Consider the following 19,064-nt stretch of genomic DNA (forward strand, 5'->3'; position numbering starts at 1 on the left):
GTCTGACATTCAGCATAAACCATTCCTGTCTTCCAAATATTGGTCAACAGGTTGTACTCTCTGCGCGATGCGTGTGAGTGAGAGATTGTACAAGTGTGCGGTAAAACTACAAAAATACAAATAACATGTATAAGTATAATGTATAGAATAGCATGTACTGTAACATTTGCATAACACCAAACATAGCAGGAGACCGTGAAGAACGCCAATTGCAATGGGTTTTACTGTACCCGCATTTAAAATGATAAAAGTGCTTATCAATCCAGTCTTAAAAACCAAGCATAGCACACCTCACAATGACTCCACCGAGGGTTTCCCCCTTCCGGCTTCCTCCAGGGTACCCTCAGCTTCTCAGCTCTCCCTAGGGGTGGCTGCAGGTAGCCAGAATATTATATTTTATGTGTCTATGCAGGGAATTTAGAGTTCTGTATTAGAAAAATGGAGCTCTGACCCCTGTAAATGACTTCTTTAATGAATCAGCACTTTGGACCCATTTAAATACTGAAACCTGACGTAAATACGCTATTTATTTGCCCAGTTCCTTTTCCAGCACTGGATTGCTTTATTACTGGTACATACATTTGCAAGAAAAAGTATGTGAACCCTTTGGAATTATATAGATTTCTGCACAAATTGGTCATAAAATGTGATCTGATCTTCATCTAAGTCACAACAATAGACAATCACAGTCTGCTTAAACTAATAACACACAAAGAATTAAATGTTACCATGTTTTTATTGAACACACCATGTAAACATTCACAGTGCAGGTGGAACAAGTATGCGAACCCCTAGACTATTGACATCTGCAAGAGCTAATTGGAGTGAGGTGTCAGCCAACTGGAGTCCAATCAATGAGATGAGATTGGAGGTGTTGGTTACAGCTGCCCTGTCCTATAAAAAACACACACCAGTTCTGGGTTTGCTTTTCACAAGAAGCATTGCCTGATGTGAATGATGCCTCGCACAAAAGAGCTCTCAGAAGACCTACGATTAAGAATTGTTGACTTGCATAAAGCTGGAAAGGGTTATAAAAGTATCTCCAAAAGCCTTGCTGTTCATCAGTCCACGGTAAGACAAATTGTCTATAAATGGAGAAAGTTCAGCACTGCTGCTACTCTCCCTAGGAGTGGCCGTCCTGTAAAATGACTGCAAGAGCACAGCGCAGACTGCTCAATGAGGTGAAGAAGAATCCTAGAGTGTCAACTAAAGACTTACAAAAGCCTCTGGCATATGCTAACTAATCCCTGTTAGCGAATCTATGATACAAAAAACACTAAACAAGAATGGATTTCATGGGAGGATACCACAGAGGAAGCCACTGCTGTCCCAAAAAAACATTGCTGCTTGTTTACAGTTTGCACAAGAGCACCTGGATGTTCCACAGCAGTACTGGCAAAATATTCTGTGGACAGGTTAAACCAAAGTTGAGTTGTTTGGAAGAAATACACAACACTATGTGTGGAGAAAAAGAGGCAAAGCACAACAACATCGAAACCTCATCCCAACTGTGAAGTATGGTGGTGGGGGCATCATGGTTTGGGGCTGCTTTGCTGGGTCAGGCCCTGGACGGATTGCTATAATCGAAGGAAAAATGAATTCCCAAGTTTATCAAGACATTTAGCTATAGAACATAAGGCCATCTGTCCACCAGCTGAAGCTCAACAGAAGATGGGTGTTGCAACAGGACAATGACCCAAAGCATAGAAGTAAATCAACAACAGAATGGCTTAAACAGAAGAAAATACGCCTTTTGGAGTGGCCCAGTCCTGACCTCAACCCGATTGAGATGCTGCGGTATGACCTCAAGAAAGCAATTCACACCAGACATCCCAAGAATATTGCTGAACTGAAACTGTTCTGTAAAGAGTAATGGTCAAGAATTACTCCTGACCGTTGTGCACGTCTAATCTGCAACTACAGGAAACGTTTGGTTGAAGTTATTGCTGCCAAAGGAGGTTCAACCAGTTATTAAATCAAGGGTTCACATACTTTTCCCACCTGCACTGTGAATGTTTACATGGTGTGTTCAATAAAAACATGGTAACATTTAATTCTTTGTTTGTTATTAGTTTAAGCAGACTGTGATTGTCTATTGTTGGGACTTAGATGAAGATCAGATCACATTTTATGATCAATTTGTGCAGAAATCCATATCATTCCAAAGGGTTCACATTCTTGCAACTGTATGTGCAGCAACCTTCAGCAGAATGGTCAGCAAAATAAACTGAATTATTTCACATTTTTAATGTCACATTTGTTTTTCTATCAGGTTTGCTCCATTCTCCTCCTTCCAAAAAAATAAACCCTATGAGTCTCTACTTCATACTTCAACTGAATACAAGCAGATTCCTTACAGCGATCAACGCTTTCGAGATGAAGATACAGTCAAATGGATTTCACGCAAGGTAATTAGCTATCTATTTAAATGTCTGTCTTCTGTATCTATCACCTCTGGAACTATATTTATTTACTGTGCTTGGTTCTGATATCAAATTGATTTACTTTACTTGGTTCTAGTGCCATAATTATTTACTGTGCTTGGTTTTGGTACCATATTTATAAACTGTGCTTCGTTCTAGTACCATATCTATTTACTCTGCTTGTCCCTGGTACTATATTTATTTACTGTGCTTGGTTCTGGGGACTTATTAATTTACTGTGCTTGGTGCTAGTATCATATCTGTTTATTCTGCTTGGCTCTGGTACCATGTTTATTTACTTTGCTTGGTTTTGGGGCCATATTATTTACTCTGGTTCTTAGGCTAGGTCTACACGACAACATTTGTCGTGCAACATTTTGTCGCACCAATGTCGCGCGACAATTTTCATAATGGTAGTCTATGGTGTCGCACTGCAACATGCTGCGACACGACAGTTGCAAAAAACCCAGTCGCAGTCGCAGCATGTCCAAGTCGCAGTGCGACACCATAGACTACCATTATAAAAATTGCCGCACAACATTACTGCGACAAAATGTTGCGTGACAAATGTTGCAGTGTAGTTGTGCCCTATGTGTCGCGCGACACATGTCGTCGTGTAGCCATAATCTTACACCATATTTATTGTGCTTACTTCTGTACCATATATATTAACTTGCTGGGTTCTGGTATGATATATATATATATACTTTGTTTGGTTCTGATACCAGAGATATTTACTGTGCTTGGTTCTGATGCCATATTTACTTTCTGTGCCTTGTTCTGTTGTTTCTTTTGTTTTGTTTTTTATATCTATCTATCTGTCTATCTATTTATCTGTATTTTTTTTTTATCTATATTCAGTCCTGATCAAAAGTTTAAGACCACTTGAAAAATGGCAAAAAATCCTATTTAGCATGGCTGGATCTTAACAAGGTTCCAAGTAGAGCTTCAACATGCAACAAGAAGAAATGGGAGTGAGACAAAACATTTTTTGAGCATTCAATTTAATGAAAACAACGAATAAACTGAAACAGGCTGTTTTTCAGCTGATCAAAAGTTGAGGACCACACCTCCAAAAAAAAACTAAACCCCCCCCCAAAACAGAAATCCAACTTCCAATCATGAACTCAGTAATGAGTAGCTCCGCCGTTATTGTTTATCACTTCAAAAATCCGTTACGGCATGCTTGATGCAAGCGTTTCCATGAGGTGAGTGGGAACATTTCTCCAAGTGGTGAAGACGGCCGCACGAAGGCCATCTACTGTCTGGAACTGATGTCCATTTTTGTAAACTTCCCTTGCCATCCATCCCCAAAGGTTCTCAATTGTATTTAGATCAGGGGAACACGCAGGATGGGCCAATAAGAGTGATGTTATTCTCCTGGAAGAAGTCCCTTGTCCTGCGGGCATTGTGTACTGTAGCGTTGTCCTGTTGAAAAACCCAGTCGTTACCACACAGACGAGGGCCCTCAGTCATGAGGAATGCTCTCTGCAACATCTGGACATAGCCAGCGGCCATTTGACGCCCCTGCACTTCCTGAAGCTCCATTGTTCCACTGAAGGAAAAAGCCCCCCAGACCATTATGGCGCCCCCTCCACTGTGGCACATAGAAAACATCTTAGGTGGGATCTGCTTGTCATGACAGTAACGTTGGAAACCATCAGGACCATCAAGGTTAAATTTTTTCTCATCAGAGAATAAAACTTTCTTCCACCTTTGAATGTCCCATGTTTGGTGCTCTCTTGCAAAGTCCAAACGAGCAGTTCTGTGGCGTTCAAGGAGACGAGGTCTTTGAAGACGTTTTTTGTTTTTGAAGCCCTTCAGTCTCAGATACCGTCTGATGGTTATGGGGCTGCAGTCAGCACCAGTAAGGGCCTTAATTTGGGTCGAGGATCGTCCAGTGTCTTGACGGACAGCCAATTAGTTCCTCCGGCTCAGTGCTGATGAAATTTTTTTGGGTCTTCCACTTGACTTTTTTGTTCCATAACCCTCAGGATTAATCGTTTCAGTTTAATCGTTGTTTTCATTAAATTGAATGCTCAAAAAATGTTTTGTCTCACTCTCTCTTCTTGTTACATGTTGAAGCTCTAAATGGAACCTTGTTAAGATCCAGCCATGCTAAATATGATTTTTTGCAATTTTTCAAGTGGTCTTAAACTTTTGATCAGGACTGTATCTATCCATCTATCTCATCTGGTATCACAGAGAGCTGTTTGTGGTTGTGTAAGGGCTCTTTCACACTTGTGTTGTTCTTTTCCGGCATAGAGTTCCGTCGTCGGGGCTCTATGCCGGAAGAATCCTGATCAGGATTATCCCCATGCATTCTGAATGGAGAGAAATCCGTTCAGGATGCATCAGGATGTCTTCAGTTCCGGAACGAAGTGTTTTTTGGCTGGAGAAAATACCGCAGCATGCTGCGCTTTTTGCTCCGGTCAAAAATCCTGAACACTTGCCGCAAGGCCGGATCTGGAATTAATGCCCATTGAAAGGCATTAATCCGGATCCGGCCTTAAGCTAAACGTCGTTTCGGCGCATTACCGGATCCGACGTTTAGCTTTTTCTGAATGGTTACCACGGCTCCCAGGACACTAAAGTCCTGTTTGCCATGGTAAAGTGTAGCGGGGAGCGGGGGAGCAGTATACTTACCGTCCGTGCGGCTCCCGGGGCGCTTCAGAGTGACGTCAGGGCGCCCCATGCGCATGGGTGACGTGATCACATGGATCACGTCATCCATGCGCATGGGGCGCTCTGACGTCATTCTGGAGCGCCCTGGGAGCCGCACGGACTGTAAGTATACTGCTCCCCACTACTACTATGGCAGCCAGGACTTTAATAGCGTCCTGGGTGCCATAGTAACACTGAACGCATTTTGAAGACGGATCCGTCTTCAAATGCTTTCAGTTCACTTGCGTTGTTACGGATCCGGCGGGCACCTCCGGCAAATGGAGTACACGACGGATCCGGACAACGCAAGTGTGAAAGAGGCCTAAGATGTATTAGAGTACTGCAGGGCACAGCAGTGGTTACACTCATTGTATAAACCCTGATTTCTATGTGATCCATACACCATTCGCTCGGAGAGCCAAATAGAAATGAAGGGACATACTCCTCAATTGAAATGCCTCTACCCTTTGTTTCTTGTAGAAACGATTGTGGAGGTTTCAGTATCTGAATCCCCCAATGAACAAAACTTCTGACATGTCACTGTGAAATGTCACAAGTTTGTGAAATTCATAGCTGCCCTTCAATTGCACTTGATTATGGTACTATATTTATTGTCTGTGTGCTTGATCCTAATACCAAATTGATTTTATTTGTTTGGTTCTGGTACCATATCTGTTTACTCTGCTTGGCTCTGGTACCATGTTTATTTACTGTGCTTGGTTCTGGGGCCATATTATTTACTCTGGATCTTACATTAAATTTTTTGTGCTTACTTCTGGTGCCATATTTATTAACTTGCTGGGTTCTGGTATGATATATATTTACTTTGGTTCTGATACCAGAGATATTTACTGTGCTTGGTTGATGCCGTATTTACTTTCTGTGCTTCGTTCGGGTTTTTGGTTATCTATCTATCTATCTATCTATCTATCCCATATCTATCTATCCAGATCCATACTTCTGGCGATGGAGGTGCAAATATTGGGGTAGTTGCTCTATATCTTATATACTTTTTTATGCCACCCTTTATATACAGTGAGGAACAGAAGTATTTGAACACCCTGCGATTTTGCAAGTTCTCCCACTCAGAAATCATAGAGGGGTCTGAAATTCACATTGTAGGTGCATTCCCACTATGAGAGACAGAATAAAAAAAAAATATAGGAAATCACATTGTAGGATTTTTAGAGGATAACTATCATATTTTGATCAAAAAAATAAATTTTTCCATATGTTACTGCTGCAGCAGCATTATTCATAAAGCAATCTTTAGTTTCTTCACTTACCACTGTTTTCCTTGAGTTTTCCCCTTAGTTAAGGCTGTTTTGAATCCTACATTATGAGGATCTTCTCAAGATGGCTCCTCTGCCAGTTCTCTGAGGCCAAAACTGCATTCCCTCAGGTCACATACAAACTTGCTGTAGCCAGCAGCTTCCTGCCAGCCAATCAGATTGAAATACTGAGAGAGACTCCTCCTTACTCTGAAACCTAATGCAGGCATGCAGTGTGAAGGACTGCCCCTCTGTCTTCCTAGCCGGAGACAGACAAGCCATAGCAACGGTCTTTTAAGGGAGCAGTGGAAATGGACAGGAGACATTAATGAAAGCTGTTATTATAAGGTAATTACAGATCTTTTGACGATCATTGACAGACTAACTCAGGTATACATGCCTAGCTCTAATAAACTAGCAAATAAATAAAAATATTACAGTTATTCTTTAAAGAGTGTATTTGTCTTGCACTGCTGAACATAAGTATTTAAACACCTAAGAAACAGCAAGAATTCTGGCTCTCAAAGACCTGTTACTGTACCTTTAAAAAGTCCACCTCCACTCCACTCATTATTCTAACTTAGTAGCACCTGTCTGAGCTCTTTAAAGACACCTGTCCACCCCACAGTCAGTCAGACGCCAACTACTACCATGGGCAAGACCAAAGAGCTGTCAAAAGACACCAGAGATAAAATTGTGAACCTCCACAAGGCTGGAAAGGGCTACGGGGCAATTGCCAAGCAGCTTGGTGAAAATAGATCAACTGTTGGAGCAATTGTTAGAAAATGGAAGAGGCTAAAGATGACTGTCAGTCTCCCTCGGACTGGGGCTCCATGCAAGATCTCACCTTGTGGGGTATCACTGATGATAAGAAAGGTAAGGAATCAGCCCAGAACTGCAAGGGAGGAGCTGGTCAATGACACAAAGAGAGCTGGGACCACAGTTTCAAAGGTCACTGTCGGTAGAACACTATGCCGTCATGGTTTCAAATCATGCATTGCTGCTCAAGTCATCACATGTCCAGGCCCGTCTGAAGTTTGCCAATGACCATCTGGATGATCCAGAGGAGGCATGGGAGAAAGTCATGTGGTCAGATGAGACCGAAGTAGAACTTTTTGGTCTAAACTTCACTCGTCGTGTTTGGAGGAAAAAGAAGGATGAGTTGCATCCCAAGAACACCATCCCTACTGTGAAGCATGGTGGTGGTAACATCATGTTTTGGGGGTGCTTTTCTGCGAAGGGGACAGGACGACTGCACTGTATTAAGGAGAGGATGAATGGGGCCATTTATTGTGAGATCTTGAGCAACAACCTCCTTCCCTCAGTCAGAGCATTGAAGATGGGTCGAGGCTGGGTCTTCCAACATGACAACGACCCGAAGCACACAGCCAGGCTAACCAAGGAGTGGCTTCGTAAGAAGCATATCAAGGTTTTGGAGTGGCCTAGCCAGTCTCCAGACCTAAATCCAATAGAGCATCTTTGAAGGGAGCTGAAACTCCGTGTTGCTCAGCGACAGCCCCGAAACCTGACAGATCTAGAGGAGATCTGTGTGGAGGAGTGGGCCAAAATCCCTGTTGCAGTGTGTGCAAACCTGGTCAAGAACTACAGGAAACGTTTGACCTCTGTAATTGCAAACAAAGGCTTCTGTACCAAATATTATCACTGATTTTCTCCGTGATAGTTTTGTCTTGCAGTGCAAGACAAATAAATTCTTTAAAAATCATACAATGTGATCTCCTGAAATTTTTTTATTTTATTCTGTCTCTTAGAGTGGGAATGCACCTACAATGTGAATTTCAGACCCCTCCATGATTACTAAGTGGGAGAACTTGCAAAATCGCAGGGTGTTCAAATACTTCTGTTCCTCACTGTATGTCTCCTCATGTAACTTGGGCTCAGAGTTTAGTCTTCATCTCTCACTCGATGATGTTGAGGAGGACAATGTCTGGTAATGAGATGCATGAGTTTTTAGGCTGTACACAAGGCTTTTACGATACACAATGCAGACAAATATCTCGGGCTCCAAAGATTTCATTTAGAGATGCTAAGCATATTGCACAGAACATAAAACTGACCTTTACCGTCTGCAGCTTTCGGAATAGAGTGGGATGTGGAACACATCATGGATTTAATGTGGCACAGCGCTGTGTGCGGAACTTGGGTGGGCCTGTGACTGCTTGCCCATTGCACCCGATGATTGAATCTGCTGTCACCAGCATCCTGATAATAATGAACATTCAGCTTAACGACCGTGATTATGATTATCATAATTGATGTGCAGGTGCTGTGTGTGGGGATCATTACACCTCAACTGTATAGTGGAGAGACATGCCTTACTTATGGATCTTGGAATAAAATGCGCCAACTCCCCATGTAATTCCTCTGTACCGTATCACCTCTAACAATGGACTGAATGTCCTCATTGGAAATTCATCCATATATTCAGGATAGAAAAACTATTATTTTTTGTATAGTTTTGGACTAGTTTTGGTCTAAAGAAAAACTCAGGGGGTCATTTATTAAGATGAAATACACCTATATTAGGTGTATTTCAGGCGCAGATTGAGGCGCAACAGCTAGTTGCACCGCAATCTGCGACCTCTCCTCGCTCCCGCCAGGTCTAAAGAAATAGCGGTGGCGTGGGGAAGCGGTGGCGTGTTTCAGGCGTAGAAAAAGGTCTAAATGTAAGACAGCGAGGAAGCTATCTTAGATTTAGAACTGGTGGAGGATCCCCCGAAATGATGAAGAGTCTGGCACCTCTTCATAAGTTTGGCGGAACCAACTCCAGCTTAGGGGTTTATTAAGGCTAAGATCTCATCACCGTTTAGCTTTCCGTTCTTATGATTCATTAGAAGAAGAGGAGAGGGGGGGGGGGGAACTGGATCCTGGAAAAAAAAACGGATCCTGTTGCATCAGTTGTCATCCGTTTGAACGGATCTCAGACGGAAATGGCTGAAACAGATGACAACTGATGCAACAGGATCCTGTAAAAACATGGATCGTATGCAATCCATTTTTTTTACAGAATTCTGTGTTTTTTTCTTTCTTGTCTTCTGACGGATCAGAGAAACGGAAAGCTAAACGATGATATGAACTCAGGCTAAGGCCTAGTTCACACGAACGTATGGCTTTTTCAGTGTTTTGCGGTCCGTTTTTCACGGATCCGTTGTTCTGTTTTTTGTTTCCGTTGTGTTTCCGCTTCCGTTCCGTTTTTCCGTATGGCATATACAGTATACAGTAATTACATAGAAAAAATTGGGCTGGGCATAAAATTTTCAATAGATGGTTCAGCAAAAACGGAACGGATACGGAAGACATACGGATGCATTTCCGTATGTGTTCCTTTTTTTGCGGACCCATTGACTTTAATGGAGCCGCGGAACGTGATTTGCGGCCAAATATAGGACATGTTCTATCTTTCAACGGAACGGAAATACGGAAACGGAATGCATACGGAACACATTCCGGTTTTTTTGCGGAACCGTTGAAATGAATGGTTCCGTATACGGACCGTATACGGACCACAAAAAAACGGCCCGTACACTCGCAAAAAAAACGTTCGTGTGAACTAGGCCTAAGACCAACGTCTAAAACGCCAAACTGCCCCTCAGTTTCTAATGCTTTGCATGAGCCAGCTTGGTGGTGATAGAGTACAAATTAAGGGGGTCGTGTGAATTGGAAAAATATGACTGTTTTCCTCTAAAAGCAATGCCACCAGGGCCGGCCTTTGGGGTGTGCGAGCTGTGCGGCCCCACAGGGTGCCATGGCAACAGGGGCGCCCGGCGGCCGACACAGCTCGCAGTCGGTCTCTACAGGCTACAGCAGCCGGCCGGCCCGACCCGAACCGAGATTGTGTGAGTGGCGGGGCCACTGCAAGCCTGGGCCTGGCGAGTGGCGAGCGCTGAGCTGCTGGTTCCGGAGCATGAAGGAGGAGCTTAGGGGCGCAGGCGCAGCTTCCAAGTGCTGCGGCCTGCGCCTTCACAGTCCAGAGAGCCGCTCAATGTGTGAGGGCGGCGGCCGGACCGGCGGTGCGCCTCTGCAGACATGGGGGAGGGAGCAGAAGACAGACAGTGAGTACCTGTTGAACTGTTCTTATTGTTTTTTTTGTTTGTTTTTAACCAAATATCTTTCATTGCAGGGTCTAATTAAGGGGGCAGGGGACTGGATAAGGTGGGTCACACCGTGACAGTCACTGGGTATGATTAAGGGGGCAGGGGACTGGCTTTGGTTGACACTGGGTATGATTAAGAAGGGCAGGGGACTGGGTAAAGGTGACGGGGTATGATTAAGGGGGGGCAGGAGACTGGCTATGGGTGACACTGGGTATGATTAAGGGGGGCAGAGGACTGGGTAAAGGTGACGGGGTATGATTAAGGGGGGGCAGGAGACTGGCTATGGGTGACACTGGGTATGATTGTACTTGTTTGCACTTGCACTTAAATGATCTGTAATAAAAAAAAAACTGTTTGTTACAAAGATTGTTTTCCTCTTTGTGTATGTTTAGATGAATCGGGAGGGGGGGTCCACAAGATTAGCTCGCACAGGGCGCCTGAACACCTAAGGCCAGCGCCAGCCCTGAATGCCACACATGTCCACAGGTTGTGGGTGGTATTGCAGCCCTGCCCTATTTACTTCAATGTAGCTGAGCTGGATACCAGACACAACCTATGGACAGATGTTGGGCTGGAAGAAAGCGATCCCATAGTACCTGTGTAAAGGGTTGACGGGTGGAATTAAATTTTTTATTTGTGGGTCAAATTTCAGTGGGAAAAAAAATCCTCACCAATCCCAGGAATTTCCTGGAGATCCCTGCACAGCCAATCATAGGGATGACCTTCTTCAGACAGTGATTGGCCGACCTGTGTGTAGAGCCGGAGACAGGAAGCGGAGACCAGTGAGGGCCCATTAAGCGTCAGAACAGCAGTGGAGGGGAAAGTCGGTGAGCTGAGTGATGCTTCTGCCCTAAATATAAAAAAATTTACCGCACCGGACAACCCTTTTAAAGAACACTCCTGGCAAAACGTATACACTTTGGTTTGCCTAATGATGGATTTGGGGCCTGTAGCATGACAAAGAGGTGTGAGGGGTGAGGAGGGAGTTCCAAAAAGTAAGTAGATACACTGGGGCAGATTTACTAATAGTGTCACACTTTACACTGAATACAAATCACAATTTTATTATTAAACAAATTTACTATTCTGGTAACCTTTGTAAATTTAAGCTATAATTCTGTTCGTACGCCAAAAATGTGTCCGTGCGTAAAAAAAAAATGTATCCATGCGTTCTAGTCTATACTTACGCTTAGGGATGAGCGAAACCGTGGAAGTTTGGGTTCGGCCGAACTTCAGGTCAAAGTTCGGGTTCGGGCCCCAAACTTGACCCCGGACCCCATTAGGCTGGGTTCACACGAGCGTGTCCGGATTAGGTCCGGATGCGTCCCGGTGTGTTGCGGCAAACCCGCGCGAGTAGGAATGCAATTGCAGTCAGTTTTGACTGCGATTGCGTTCCGATGTTCAGTTTTTATTGCGCGGGTGCAATGTGTTCTGCACGCGCGTGATAAAAAACCGACTGTGGTACCCAGACCAGAACTTCTTCACAGAAGTTCAGGTTTGGGTTAGTTGTAGTGCAGATTGTATTATTTTCCCTTATAACATGGTTATAAGTAGTGTTGAGCGAACTTCTGTGAAGAAGTTCGGCGTCTAAAGTTCGGCTTCCGGTTAGCGGAGAATTCCGATATGGATTCCAAATTCCATTGTGGTCCGTGGTAGCGGAATCAATAATGGCCAATTATTGATTCCGCTACCACGGACCACAACGGAATTCGGAATCCATATCGGGATTCTTCGCTAACCGGAAGCCGAACTTAAAACAGAAGTTCGCTCAACACTAGTTATAAGGGAAAATAATAGCATTCTGAATACAGAATGCTTAGTAAAATAGCGCTGGAGGGGTTAAAAAAAAAAAATAATTAACTCACCTTCTCCTCTTGTTCGCGAAGTTCCCGGTATGATGAGTTGTGGGCTAAAGGACCTTTGGTGACGTCAGATCACATGCTCCAATCACATGGTACATCACCACGGTGATGGACCATGTGATTGGAGCATGTGATCTGACGTCACCAAAGGTCCTTTAGCCCACAACACATCATTAAAGAAGTAAAGAAGAGACCGGGAACTTCGCGATCAAGAGGAGAAGGTGAGTTAATTTGTTTATTTTTTTTAACCCCTCCAGCGCTATTTTACTAAGCATTCTGTATTCAGAATGCTATTATTTTCCCTTATAACCATGTTATAAGGGAAAATAATACAGTGAAAAGACTGTCACCTAGCAACCATGCGTGAAAATCGCACCGCATCCGCACTTGCTTGCGGATGCTTGCGATTTTCACGCAACCCCATTCACTTCTATGGGGCCTGCGTTGCGTGAAAAACGCAGAATATAGAGCATGCTGCGATTTTCACGCAACGCACAAGTGATGCGTGAAAATCATCGCTCATCTGAACAGCCCCATTGAAATGAATGGGTCCGGATTCAGTGCGGGTGCAATGCGTTCACCTACCGCATTGCACCCGTGCGGAAATCTCGCCCGTGTGAACGCAGCCTTAAAGTCAATGGGGACCCGAACTTCACTTTATTATACATTATAACATGGTTATAACAAAAAATAATAGCATTCGTCAGACAGAATGCTAAATAAAATGGCCATGGACTCGCCTCATCCACTTAAGCGTGCAGCCTTGATCGCGCAGGTCTTCTTTCTTCAGGACCTGCGAAAGGACCTACGATGATGTCACAGCGCTCACCACGTGATGAGTGCGATGACGTCATCCCAAGTCCTTTCGCAGGTCCTGAAGAAAGAAGACCTGCGCGATCACGTGGATGAGGTGAGTTTTTTTATTTATTATTTTTAACCCCTCCATGGCCATTTTATTTAGCATTCTGTCTTAAGAATGCTATTATTTTCCGTTATAACCATGTTACAACGGAAAATAATAAAATCACCCGAACACCAATCCCCTACTTCAGTGAAAAAGTCTGGGTTCAGGTCCGGGTACCCGAACTCACAAAGTTCTGTACGAACCCGAACTTTGCAGTTCGGGTTTGCTCAACCCTATTTACGCTACCTATAAGTTGGTGTAATTTCACTCCAAAAATATGCCAACATTTTGACGCATTTTTGATGCACAGAGGTGCATTTAGGCCATGCCCCCTTTAAACTAAATCCTACCCTTTTCCCGTAAAGCCATGCCTTGTTGTCGAACGAGGTGTAAAGTGATTAAAAAACTCTGTAAAAAGTTAGTAAATGTGATGCAAAGCATGCACGCCAATTTTTGCTACAAAATTTGCCAAAAAACAAGCACATTTTAAATAGTAAATGTGCCCCACTGTCAGGGCTGCACCTAGCCTTTCTGCTGCCTGAAATAGCGCTCCCCCTCTTCCCAATGCCAAATTCTAAACCTATCCTCTTCACTCCAGTTCTACCGTTAAAGGCATACTTGGAAGGCATACCTCTTACAACTCCTCTGATGTAGACGTTCTTTTCCTTATTTTCTCCGTTCAGACCAGACCGCCATGATCATTTCTCTCACCCATCTCGTGTCTCTGCAGAGTTTGACAAACAGACACATTAGTTTCCTACTTTTTCATCATCCGCCCACCTTCAGAATACCCCATCCTGCCACCCCTAATACTGTGCCCGCTGTGCTTCCCAATACTATATTGCAGAAATAGATAATCCCCCTGAAAATTTCTAGTACCACAAAGATAGGTTCCCTTCAATAATTATTGGCACACAGTGCCCTAAAAAATAACTGACCAGCAAATAAGTGTCTCTTGTACTTATTGCCATAAACATAGGCCCTGATTTATCATACGTTCACTCCAGAATTCTGGCATCAAAAAGTTGCAAAATAGGGCTTTTGCGACTTTTTTGCACTCGATTGCGCAAAATTTAAGCGCTTGCGCAAAAATTTGCAACTTTTTACACTCGCTTGCGACTTTTTGCATTTTTACATCACTCACTCCAGTTTTGTGATGTGGGTTGAAAAAGTGGGTGTGGTTAGCGATGTTAATGAGTTTCGCTCCAGATTTATCATTGCGACTTTTTTTAAAAGTCGCAAAAAAGTTGCAATTTCACTCCAGGAAGAGGGAGGCATAAAAAGGAGTAACTTCTCTAGACAGCAGTGACTCCAACGCAGACCTAATACGGACTCCACATTTTCCCCTCATGATAAATCTCGCCCATGGTGTCCTCCAAAAAGAATTGTGCTAAGCTGATAAAAAGTGAAAAGTTCCTCCAACAGTAATAATTCTCTGCCAGAGTGCACTATGTGGTAACAGTGCACCCATTAGTAATAATGTTTCTCATTTTGCCCCCAGAAGTAATAATGCCCCCATAGTGCCCATACTAGTAATCATGTTCCACGTAGTCCCCCAGTAGTAAAAAAAGCCTACTATAATATCTTCAATAGTAATGATTCCCCCTATAATGTGTACCTGTACTAAAAATACCCCCTTTTAATGCGAGCCAATACAAAAAATGGCCCCTTATAATATTTGGCAGTAAACTAATTCCCCCTTGCAATGTGTGCCAGTACAAAAATGCGCCCTTATGTGTGCCAATGCAAAAAATGCTTCCTTACAACGTGTGCCAGTACAAAAAAAAAACACCTTTTAGTGACCCCAATAGAGCGAATGTCCGCATAGCGGCCCCCTTAGAATGTGTGCCAGTACAAAATTGCTCCTTTTTGGAGCCCCCAAAGTCCTCGGAGAGCTTCCCCCATTGTGACCCAACAGCATGCTGCCAAATAAAAATGTTAAACTTAAATACTTACCTCCATTCTGCTGTCAGCGATGCAGTGCAAGACACCGGCCTCTTCTGGTCTGTGCCCTGAGCTGTATGCAGGATGACACAGAGTGCGATGAGGATGACACCGGGCTCTGACAGGCTACAGGAACTAGGACTAAAGCCTATTAGAGGGAATGGTGAGGCAGGGAGACATTGTTCCCGTGCCCCAACGCAGCATTCAACTGTATCGTTGTCTTAAGAACAGCAATGCAGTTGAATATGCAGAGATGAATGTTTCCACAATAGAAGCGCTCATGGCCCTTCTGCTGTCCCCCACTTGCCCCAACCTGGTGCCGCCTGAGGCAATCGCCTCACCTTGCCTCATTGGCGGTGCATCCCTGCCCCCTGTGTCACTTGTTTTCTTAACACAATGAAATGTACAAAATGTATAGGTATAAACCACTACACATGGGCGTAGCTATAGGGGAACCGGATGCTTTGGGGCCCAAACTGTCTTGTTCAAAAATTTGCTGTGGGGCCCGGTCATTTCTAGTTACTAGTGGTCACGGCCAGAAAGGTGGCGGAGTGAGCCTGCAGCCGAGGAAATCATGGCAGAGCAGGTCTTCTGCTGCAGGCTCGCTCCACTACCTTTCTGGCCATGACCAAGGTCCGGGATGGACCAAAACAATAGCTTCGGCCCTATGATTGTCACGACTGGAGCATCTGAAAACATGAAGAGCACTGTGCATTCTATTTATTACGTGTGCCATGGTTTATACCATGACCTGGTACATGCACTAAAATTATGATCATGTTTCTGACATTTTTAAATTTTTTAAATATATTGGGTTGGCAAGGTGGAGCAGGGTTGCCAACCAGAAAAACTCATGAACATCCAAAAAAATTTACGGACAAATTGGAAAACCATAATGGATTATAGAGATTATGAGTAATACATGTCTGTAGCTCGGTATACTGATGAAAACTCATTACCAGCGTTTACTCTGAGCTGTAAAATGAAGAGAATTGCCACCAAAATAATATACTCAAGACGCACCAGCCTAAAAAAAAATCACTGACGCGTCTATTTTTTTTTCACGGACACAGGAAAAAAGTCACCTATTTTTACGGACTGTCCAGAAATTTCTGGACGGTTGACAACGCTGAGGTGGAGGATGGGGGCTGTTGATCTTTCTTAGCACTTTGGCGCCACTTGCCTCACATTTACAGTGCTGGGGCTATTTGGACGCAGGCATAAATGTGAGATGCGGGTTTGGTGCGAGCACAGGATTGTGTCCTGGCCGTCTGCAGTGTGTTAGGGAGGGTTCACATCACATTTATTACATCTGTTTAACGTATACATTAGAAGGGAAAAAAGGATACAAAAGCGTAGCATACCACGCTTTTGTATACTGCAGAATCCGGTAAAAAAAAATTATACTTTTTTTTTTACAATAAAACTCTATGGTGAACAGATGCCGCTGTATGGCATCAGTCTGAGGCATCCGTTTAACGTATACGTTTTTTGTATGTGTTAAACAGATGGCAAAAACGTGATGTGAGCCCACCCTTACCCGTATACTACTGCTGACAGTTTCCTGCAATGACCAATGTTGGAGATAACCCTGATCCCGTCCTTTTTACCCCCTCATATGCAACCCCTTAATGGGGTTGTCTCACTTCAGCAAATGGCGTTTATCATGTAGAGAAAGTTAATACAAGGCACTTACTAATGTATTGCGATTGTCCATATTGCTTCCTTTGCTGGCTGGATTCCTCTTTCCATCACATTAAACATGGCACATTTCCAGGAGTTACGACCACCCTGTAATCCAGCAGTGGTGGTCGTGCTTGCTTAGTGTAGGAAGGGGTGTGGTTATCTCTGGTGGTCCATATCATGGGAGCACACACAGGCCTGCAGTTTTTCCTATAGTGTGCATATAGCATTGGATAGGATTGCAGGGTGGATCATAACCCCTGGATACGAGCAGTGTATAATGTGATGGAAAAATGGATCAAGCCAGCAAAGGAGGCAATATGGACAATCACAATACATTAGTAAGTGCCTTGTATCAACTTTCTCTACATGATAAATTCAATTTGCGGAAGTGAGACAACCCATTTAAGGACCCTGCGATTTATTTATTTTTTGGGGGGGTGGTTGGGTTCATTTTCATTTTTTACTCCCTGCCTTCCTAGAGCCATTACTTTTTTATTTTTCCATTCCCATCGCCATATGAGAGCTTTTTTTTGTACTTAATCTAATGGCACCATTTAATATTGCATACGATGTAGTAGGAAGCTGGAAAACATTTTCGATGGAATTAGAAAAAATACGCAATTCTGACAGTTTTATGGGTCTTGTTATTATGGAGTTCGCTAGGCGGTAAAGTTGACCTGTTACTTTCATTCTCTGGGTCAGTATGATTATAGCGGTACCACAATTTTATAGTTTTTCTTGTGTTTTAATACTTTAAAAAAAACACGTTTTCTTTGCATCGCCATATTCAGATCCTAATAACTTTTTTATATTTACTTATCTGCGAAGCTGTGTAAGGGCTCTTTTTTTTGCTGGGCGAAGTAGTTTTTATTGATGCCATTTTGGAGTGTGCAGGACTTGATAGAAAGTTCACTATGACAGGCCTTGGAGCCTTTAGAATGTCCAATACTTTTATAGCTTCCACGAGCTTGGGGTGATAGGAGCCTTTTGGGCCATGGGAGCACATCGCTCCCAGGCAAAGACTGCGCAGATGTCATGGTCACAATTGACACGGCATCCTACAGATATTCAGCTGAAGATCATATTAAACTATATTCAGGATCATAATCCCTGACCAGCAGAGAGGAGGATGAGGCAGCTCTTTAGATCAGTGTTCTGAACTAACTTGTCCTCCTGTGTGATTAGGATAGGTTTTGTCTGTACTAACAGGATGGTGGCTATTTTATTTCCCCTGATGATTGCTCCTTAGACAAAACGAACCAATATAACTAATGAAAGGTATTTGGGAATATATTTATAGTAATAGTTAAGTATTTTTAGTAATTTTATTTTCTTAATTCCCAGAGAACCCCTTTAAAGGGCATCAGATTTGTACCTTTGAAACTGGCTGACCTGTTACATGTGCACTTGGTATCTGTGTTGGTCCCATGTTCATATGTGCCCGCATTGCTGAGAAAAATTAGGTTTTAATATATGCAAATGAGCCTCTAGGAGCAATGTTACACCTAGAGGCTCTGCTCTCTCTGTAACTGCCGAGTCCTCTCCACTTTGATTAACAGGGCTGGGCAGGTGCATATTCCAAGGATGAGAGTAATCCAGAAAACAAAGCCACGGTCAGGATAGGACTCATAATAGCACTCAAAAACTAAGAAAAGGGTATACCTTTAAATGGTTTTCCAGGATTGCTGTGGTTTTTAACAGATACGCTCTTATAGTCGCTTTCTTTATGTACATCTTCCCTATGCTTGTTTTTTTTTTTCAATTTAGACTCTCCTGACCCATGTTCAACCAATCCCTCTGGTTTGTGTCCATCCTATATGTAGCACTTCCTGTTACTCTTCCACAGCTCTACCAACGTCCCTAACAATGCCCAGCTAGTTTATAGCTCCTCTCACCCAGCTAGTTACATAGACACTCCCCTATCACTGCCCCGCCCCTGGACATAACATCACAGGAAATAGGAAATAGCGGGATGGACATGGTCATGTGACCACAGCCCAGAATGGGAGATTGAGGCAATAAAGGTAAACAAAATACATTACAAAATTACAGCGGCCTTCATAAATGATTATTTTAAAGGACGTTGATGCAAACCAGAAAATCCCTTTAATACACAGTGGAGTCCCCTTTATGTAGCTCATCAGACTGAGCAAAATGGAGATCAGCTGCCAAAACCAGCTGGACCATGGTTACCACAG

General features: G+C 43.4%; 1 protein-coding gene across 1 annotated transcript in view; it reads left to right on the forward strand.

The window, feature by feature from the left end:
- SPATA17 (spermatogenesis associated 17) overlaps positions 1-19,064 on the forward strand; it is a 205,205-nt gene that overhangs the window by 155,597 nt on the left and 30,544 nt on the right. The window contains exon 9 of the mRNA XM_040427611.1: positions 2,273-2,408. Within this exon, the coding sequence (XP_040283545.1) occupies positions 2,273-2,408 (136 nt within the window). The remainder of the gene's footprint in view (positions 1-2,272; positions 2,409-19,064) is intronic.

This window comes from Bufo bufo, chromosome 4 (genome assembly GCF_905171765.1).
Source record: "Bufo bufo chromosome 4, aBufBuf1.1, whole genome shotgun sequence".
Lineage (NCBI taxonomy): Eukaryota > Metazoa > Chordata > Amphibia > Anura > Bufonidae > Bufo > Bufo bufo.